Here is an 8,733-nt window from a genome sequence, read left to right on the forward strand (position 1 = left end):
ATTCAAAAAGAAAACTGTAGCATACATTCTTTTTCAGATGAAGCACGTTATCAATGCCCTCTGGCAATCAAAACCGGTTTTCAAACTCACCATGGAAGTGTTGCACCATCAAACTGACTCACCATTTCTTGCTGTTGCATCATTTCGACTTTCAAATGTGTCATAAAATCTGCTTCAGTTTCCGATGAAACGTCATTGAAAAGTTCTGGAGAAGTCCTTGCAAAACATGGCAGTCCTCCTGTATCAACCATGTTGAAAGTAGCAGGCACTCATATATGTGTGGTAGTGTGTAGTTTGGCTTTAGTTGAAGCTTTCGCTTGCTCTGTTCCTGCTTTTGAAGTAGCAGGTCTTTTCAACTTACCGTCAATACCAGCTGTGGAAACTGTACAGCTTGAAATGTCACAACATAGCTATTGAATCAGTCAATCTGCTCGTTCCGCATGGACTACATCATATTCTCCTTCTTCCCACCCGATCATGTATCATTACATGTTTACGCACTCAGTACATCATGTCGTCTTCCTTGGCTTTCTTATGTTGTCCATAGGACATGATGAAATCATACGTCATGATACATGATGTTCTGTTCCTTGCCACCTTCCTAACATGCCTATGAACTTCGCATCAAACTTGTCTGACGTACTTCCTTGACATGAACATTTGCCTTCATGCATCGCATGAGGTTATGTCCCTGAATGTCAACTGTCGATTTCCTTTTGCTTGCAATCATTAAAGGCTTCTCTGAATACTGCATGACCAGCTGTGAGGTTCCGGCCATCATTAGTAAGCCAGGTTTTAGTTATGTATAATTCTATACTTCTGCATGCAATAAGCCATTGTTTATGCGCGTAGATATAGATTAGAATTTCTATTATAAATTGTATGCGGGGTTTATTTGTATATGTTAAAACACGGAATATTTGGGCTGGTATTGCTTCACGTCCCCCAAAATCATCTACTTTAACAACCGAAAACCATTTCATTATTGGAACCGACAGTTGCTTTTCTGCCCAAGTGAACTAGCTATTGTTCTACGACTCCAGAAATACAGACGGGGCGGACCATGAATTCATAAATATTAACTATACCACTGTAAGTTATCAAATGAAATCATTAATGATAATTATGGATATATCTGGTTCTATATTAAAGTAAAGGAAATACGAACGCTGTGCTCCTTGCTATTATATTTGTGGCAACGTCACAAATAAGCATACCTATATTTACCAGTACAAAAATTCTAAACATTGCTGGTAGAAATAAATTTAGATATATATCTATAAATTTATTGATACCAGCAATGTTCAGAATTTTTTTATTGGTAAATAGAGGTATGCTTATTTGTGATGTTGCCACAAATATAATAGCAAGGAGCACAGCGTTCGTATTTCCTTTACTTCAATATAGAACCAGATATATCCATAAGTAATATCAGTAATATTTATATCTTTATTAAAAACCCAATTCATAATATATCATATATCATAATCACATATATCATATATCACATATATCATATATCATATATCATATATCATAATATATCATAAATGACTATAGTTTATTTTCAAAATTTTTAAATAGTTGTTTATTAATGTTAATTAGGTACTGCGTTGCCATTGAAAACACCACGTAAGGACAAAAAACGGTGCCTTGTCTTCACTCCCAAAAAGGCTAAATTGTACAACAGCACAACAAAGGGAACAACAACTTCAAACAAGGTAAATTAACTAACAAGTTCAATGGCATCCTAAATATGGTTTTGTTGCAATAAATTATATGGTTTTACTGCAAAAATCATGTAACACCACTAAAAACCTTATTTCAGTTGAAAAATTACAAGGCAATGGCTAGCAAGATGTTGGGCAAGTCCAACTATGCTAAAATGTTGACACTGCTATGGAACTCCAGCCAGGCCTTCCTCACAACCCTGCAGGAATTCGTCGGGAGGCAGGTGTACACGGAAGCCAGGAATTTTCGTAGGAAGCTGTTCTATTGTTACTGAATGTATGCGCGTGTCATGCGCAGTTGGTGTTTGTATAATAAACGCCACTATTTGTACGTGGCTCCAGCTAGCCAGACTTCTTGTCTTGTTTGTCCACGTAGAACAGAACATGGTGTCAGAAGTGGGATCCGAACCCACGCCCTCATACGAGGACCAGAAGGCTCTTTGATGTCAACCATTTTCATCAAACTTTCCCTCCTGGAGTCTTTCCAATCTCCAGCACTAGCAGAAAGAGTCCAGAACTTGGTAGTTCTCTCTATCAAACTTGCTGAGTCCTCTGGAAAGTTATTAATCTTAATAGCAAAGCCAACTGACCATATGTAATGTGTCATCTTGACCCTGTGCCATCTCGAAGGGATTATTGCAGCAGGTCCTGGAAACTGCAGAATAAGAGGCAAGTCCTTGAGTGTCTTGAAATGCTGATACTTGTACTTTGTGCTTGCTATTATCTTGGCCAACATAGACATCAATATATCAGGGAAGCTCGCGGTTACCCTAGAAAAGGTCAGCGTGGTCTCGCTATCTCCCTGTTCCACTCTGGCCTTTATTGAGTATTCGGCCACGAGCCTCTTCAGAGACTGGGAGTTAGGCATCTTGGCTTCCTTTTTCATTGCTTGTGTTCCACAGAGCAACACTGACGTACACATTGACGACACGTCATGGATGACGCTCTCAAACACTTTCTGAGTGTCCACTTCCCTACCGTCATCCTCAATAGGTTTGGCCTTAAGGTAGAAGAGTTGCTTTTTAATGACTCCGGCATTGAAGCCTTTATAACTCACGTCCTCCACAAATTGCAGGAACGTTTCTTTTGTCCAGGACTCTTCGGCAACTCTGAGGGTCTCTCTCTTGCTGAGATCCTCACAGATAGCCTTCGCACAACTACGCGCTGTGTCTTTCGGTGGTGCCTTCGACATCCTGGACCTACGAGTCCGGCTGAAGAAGAAGGAATGGAAGGCTTTCTCCACTACAGAGGTGTATCTAATTTGGAAAACTCCTACAGGGAGTTAGGAAAGAAGATGTTGTTAACTAAGTGCTAAAACTAAACCTTATCAAAGATCTCTCTGCTCAACCCAAACTGTGGTCAGCAAGGACCACAGAGGGCTTTGCTGGACTAGAAAGTCTCTCACCACGCAGTCAGCAAAGAATACGACAAGATTCTACAGCCGAAATTCAGTAGTCACCCTCTGAAATGAGGCCAGAAACACCCAACAGAATTGGGTAAGGAGGCGGTAGTGCAGATGCTACTCTCACACGGCTGCCAACACCAACGTTAGGAATGCAAAAATGTAGCAGAGAAACCTCTAGGCTCACTTTTTGCTTATTCAACTATGTGGTTAAGGCTTTCAGTTTTTCGCATAAATGCGTTTTGTCAGGGGGTACTTTGTGTGTTTCTATGGTTTGTATAATAAACGCCACTAGTTGTACGTGGCTCCAGCTAGCCAGACGTCTTGTCTTGTTTGTCCACGTAGAACAGAACAGAAGCCATATAAACTGAGGCAAACTGAGCTTGTCCAGCATCATGGATTTTGACTGGACAACCACCTTACAGGAAATAGAAGCTGGCATGCCATTTATACACAGAGTTTTGTGCGGCATGCTTGAAACCAGAAAGCTGAGCAAGGGAAAGATAACTTGTGTTCCCCCGACTAAACAGAGGATTGGGGCGTCAATTGGGTGCCGAGCAAAAGGTGGGCTAATCTTTCAGTGTTAAGAATATGAATGGGAAACTTCTTTATAGAGTACTACAGTGCTTATGGTTGTTTATGCTAAAAATTGTTTACTAAACAATTTTTATAGGTTTTCTCGTGTTTGAATGCACTAGGAATATCACAAACGGTATATGATGCACCCATATTTGATAAACTATTTTGGTTGCAATGTTATCTTTTGTACTACAAATGGTGTGGTTCCTTTGTCTTGGTTGGTTCGTAAACAGCTGATCTGGCTTGTAGAATTCCACGAACTTAACCACATCAGCCTGAAATGTTTATTAAAAAACAATATTATTGATCACCCTCATTAATCAATAACATTACAACGTGAGTAAATAGGAATGAGTTTTTATACACATTTGAAGTGATAATTACATGTTGCAATGATATTTAGCCACCAATTTTTTCTATGATGGCGAAATTTCAGCTGGCTTCTGACTTCTGCGACCGTTTCTGAAAACCGGCTGTCAAGTGCTCTACCGAGAGGCCCAACTATGCGCCCACATCTCTGTATTTGAGCATCTGTATACCTCCCTCCAGAGTGCTTCAAGGTTTCTGCAATAAAGTAAGTGCAATTGATACAAAACTAACTGAAAAAAGCAACATGAAGTTGTTGTTACATTGCTGCTTTTGGTAACACACCACAAGATTCTTTAGCGTATCACTTGCACATACCTTTGAAGTCAGCATTCAAGAATTCACACACTCTATCGAGAGGGAGATTGTTTCCAGCTCCGCCTTTTAGGTTAGCCGTTTTGTTCCACATTATTTCGTACGCTAACCGTTTTGGCAGCCAGCCAGCTACACCTGCACAACAAGTTATTTATTAGTTTGACATAATATACATGCGCGTTTAATTTCTAATCAGTACCAACAAACATCTTAAGTTTTTTATCTGTACCTGCGAGGAGACAGTGTCATATAATCAAATATTTGTTGTGGTTATCATTATGCTTCCAGAAGTCTGGCATTACTACTCTCCACATCCTCAGCATGGCGGGTCCGTCTCCTTCTCTTAAGTACTGCAGCTCTGCCCGCTCGGTCAAACAGTTCTCACCACAGTACGGTTTTACTGTAGTCAAAGATGTGGTCTTTTGCATCGTCATTTCCACACCCATTGCAAAGCGACCAGCTGATATTTGATGACTTGCAGTCCTCAGAGCAAAACCAGGCTCCCTCTGGTATGCCACTTTCACTTACATTCATGCACTCTAGGTGAAACCAACTGCCAGCACACTGCAAGTTGTCACATTCTATCATCTCAGTGCCCTTGTCTGCAAAAGTAAAACATTAAAAGTAAAATATTAAAATTTGCAGTGTTTAAGGGATCATTGTGCCCATAACCTCCGCTTTTGCTTTTAGTTATCCCGTTGGTTCGTTATCCTATCTCCTAACTCTCATCTCCTATCTACTATCTCCTATCTCCCATATCTTACCTTGTTCTCACTGTGTAACGTTGCGCCAGTCGTTAAAAATGCTGTTTTGGAAAAGTTGTGTGTAGAAGAAGAACTTAAAAAACATACCTTCTTGGCATATGCAGAATGGGTACATGAAGCTGTCATCATCATCATCAAATGGACTTGGTTGAGGTGAGCCCACTTCAGCATCAAGCACATCAGCGATGTCTGTCATTGGCAACTATATAACAATGATTTTTACTGATGAGGAATTGGCGTGCAGCTGTTAATTACTAAAATATCCGATTTTAAAAGTACACTTAGAGAAGAAAGACATTTTGGTTTCTATACATAATGACGTACCTGCAGCCAAACCTGTGCGACAATGGCTTTCGCCAGCTGTGTTACATGCATCGTGAGTGGCTCATCTAACGAGTTCAGGGAGCACAGTTGCAACGCCAGGTAGCAAATCATTGCATCAGTCACGAAGTGCATGAAATCATCAACGTGATTGAAGTTTCCCATGACGTGTTTCTTTAGATTTCTGTAAATTACAAGTTAGGTTGGACTCATTATTTATGAAACACCATTGCATGTATTGACATAAGATTCCATTTCAAAATGTTATTGTTGTGCTACTATTGTGCTTGCACCTGTGGTTGAAGACATTCTTCATGTTAAATAGTGTGCCTCTTTCGACAGCACTACGTGCATCGAACAGAGAGTTGAGGGTGTCCTGGAGCATTATTCCACGCTTGTGGAATTCTTGTGGAACTGGCTCCACACCTTCCAGTCTCTCCAGCTTCGTGTGCCCAGCAGCTCGTGCCCTCTTGGCATCAATGATGCGCTCCATTGTCAATGCGTCCCGATGGCAAGGAACAGTGTAGAGCTGGCCATTCTCCATTTGTGGGACATACTTCTGTAGGACATCCGTGATTCGGATAACACCGGCTGTTGTTGACGGGTGTTCCGGTATCACGCCCATGTTCACCTAGGTATTACGGAGGAATGTAATGGTATTTATTTCTATGTAGAAGATATATTAGCTTAGCTGAAACTTTGGCAATCTTTCAACCAGAGAGACCAGGTAAAAGATGGCTTTGCGCAAAAGATGCGTTCTTCCCCGACTGCTCAAGAGCGGATAAGCCGAGCACTGCCGTGGGAGCTCGGCGCACGCGACCGCGGGGTATTCTACGTAGCATCTGGCGCTGCACGCTATACGGATTCCTGATCGACATAACGCTTTGCTCGACAACAGACGACGTCATCGCCTTAGTGGCTCTTGCTCGGTGATTGATAGTATTTTTTGACATTTTTGATTCAAGACTGCGTCTTAACCTTGAGGCGCGCTACCCCCACAATGGTTTATGGGCCGTTTGGTGATGGCCTCTAGGCGTCGATCGCGAAGTCTCGCTTTGAAACGGCCGCGTAATCGCGGAGATGCGTTCAGGCCTCTTACAATCGATCGCGTTAGGGGCGCGGCGTTGCCGCGCAGTGGCACTGCGTGCATTAATCCGGCCGCCATCCGTCTAGATTTGTTGACAAGTTACATGCTTTATAATAGCTTACAAGTCTGCTTTTTTTCCGCATTTCTGCAGAGTAGCGATGTGGGACGTGAAGGTGGCAACTGCTGTCGTCATCAGAAGCTGTCTGGAAGTACAGCAGAAGGACCTGACACACAAGTGTCTCCATAGTGTCTCGAAGGTTGTTGTAGTCTTCGGCACTTGGAAGGAAACAGTGCGTCGGGATTTTGCCTGCTGCCACGGTACCTTCTTCATCATAATGACTGTAGCATGAAAAACACTGATAGCGTTATAATACGTAGCACAGCTCTGCAATGTCACAGAATAATGCAACAATATTTATGGAAACTAAGCGTTTTAACATGTAAAGTTGTTATTTGTTCACCTTGCTTACCGAAATGAAACTGTTCAGAGCAGCATATGAGTTTGCCATCAGGTATATGCTGTTGGAAGTGTCGCTCCCCTGGTGCCGAACAGTAGACTGGATTTGTACATTGACCCAGCAAAATGAATAACCAGGATCTGCAGAAAATTAGACTGTTAGATGATGAGGCGGATGGCCGATTCCTTTTTGGTGAAATTTTGCAGGACATATTGTTCATGGAGAGGACTGATGGACATGATACATAGAGATGATCAGGATTTCGGATGAATGCGATTTATTCTGCCTGGCCGCTTTTCCCAAACGATATAGCAGGTCTTCATATACTGTGGTGACTTGATTAATTGACCAGCAACACAATTGGGATTGTAACTAACAACTAAATGAACAGTTGTTGGCATTTAAAGTTATTTAGTTATTAAAAAATAAATAGTCTGGTACCTGCAATAAATAGTAGTCTTTTCAGCATTCAGCCCTGTGGACCTCAGGTCGTCCACTAGCCACTGCACCTCCTGCAGATAATCTTTCACACCGGACTTCCACTCCAGGTAGATGTTCTTCCTTTCAGATAGCAAAGTTTAAAAAAACCATTTTGTTAGAGAAAGATACTTGTTATACAAAATTTTGTTTTTGGACATTATAAACAGGTGGTTATTTTCTAACAGTTTTTGAATGAGCTATGAAATAAATTATATAGATATATAAACATTGTCAGTTATTAACTAACCGGTCGGGAACTGCTGCGATCGTTGTAACCTGATCTGGTAGAACATTGAAGATTTCAAGAATTGAAGCATGTCATCTGCATGTCGCTGTCAAAAACAATCAGCGGGCAGACTTCGGCAAGATCGAGTATATCTTTCCTACCTCCTTGTATTCAGGCCGGAAATCAAGTCCCTTGAAGTAAATAACAATAAACTGTGACGACAAACAAAATGAATGAAGCCAGTGATGAATTCATAATTTAACCATTAATTGGAACCGAACACGCGAGGTGTGGAATCAGATTGATTAAAAGATTCGTTATATTTGTTTAAATTGGGAATGAGGAATTTACCATTCTGAAATACAATGTGCTTCATCACACGTAAAAAGGCACAATCTCTCTCCCAGTCCAATAATCATCTCTCTCCATAAATCCAAAGTGAGAGCCTCTGGACTACAGAAGATCACAGACAAATTTCCTGCTAAAATACCTGCAAAACCAACGAATTACGGATATGTAGAAAAAAAACCATTGCTGCAAGGGAAATTTGAAATGTTATAGAAATATACTAAATTGTATTGTATTATATATGTATCATATAAGTTAATAAGTAGTTATATGGATTATATATCCCTGTATTTTGCCAGTTGAGGTAAACCTTAGCCGATCAGCTGACCCCACATGTTTCTTGTTAGCCATTAGTTCATTTCGTTTGTCATGCCTGACAAATTTAGCAATAACCTTCGGTGGTGCTCCAGACCTTAATGGTGGCAATCTGTGAACTGTGCTGATGTCCTGGTCAGATAATTCAATTTTCATGCTTGATGCAATTGTTTTTAATACACCATTCAAATTCTTGTTTACTATGTGGGTGATATTGCAAATATCTAGCGTATAGCGTCGTCCATACTGCTCGAGATCATCAACTTCCCTGTTGGTATCATTTTTGCCTCTTTCTAGGCTGCAGATGGTAGCTTTCAGTATTTTATTTTCGTCTTTAACATC

The 8,733-nt window shown here is 40.9% G+C and overlaps 1 protein-coding gene across 2 annotated transcripts; it reads right to left on the reverse strand.

The window, feature by feature from the left end:
* Positions 1 to 4,770: 4,770 nt before the first annotated feature.
* Positions 4,771 to 7,682, reverse strand: LOC106811048. 2 transcript variants are annotated; one of them, XM_014814568.1, is made up of 6 exons: positions 7,035 to 7,682; positions 6,687 to 6,903; positions 5,771 to 6,108; positions 5,481 to 5,661; positions 5,244 to 5,358; positions 4,771 to 4,994 (listed from the first exon to the last, which is right to left on the reverse strand). In XM_014814568.1, the coding sequence occupies exons 2-6, from the start codon at positions 6,807 to 6,809 to the stop codon at positions 4,774 to 4,776; spliced, it is 978 nt and encodes a 325-aa protein (XP_014670054.1). In that variant the 5' UTR covers positions 6,810 to 6,903; positions 7,035 to 7,682; the 3' UTR covers positions 4,771 to 4,773. The 2 variants fall into 2 exon arrangements, with proteins under 2 accessions (XP_014670054.1, XP_014670055.1); XM_014814569.1 differs by having other exon boundaries at positions 6,687 to 7,682.
* Positions 7,683 to 8,733: the final 1,051 nt, after the last annotated feature.

This window comes from Priapulus caudatus, unplaced genomic scaffold (genome assembly GCF_000485595.1).
Source record: "Priapulus caudatus unplaced genomic scaffold, Priapulus_caudatus-5.0.1 Scaffold499, whole genome shotgun sequence".
Classification (NCBI taxonomy): Eukaryota; Metazoa; Priapulida; class Priapulimorpha; order Priapulimorphida; family Priapulidae; genus Priapulus; species Priapulus caudatus.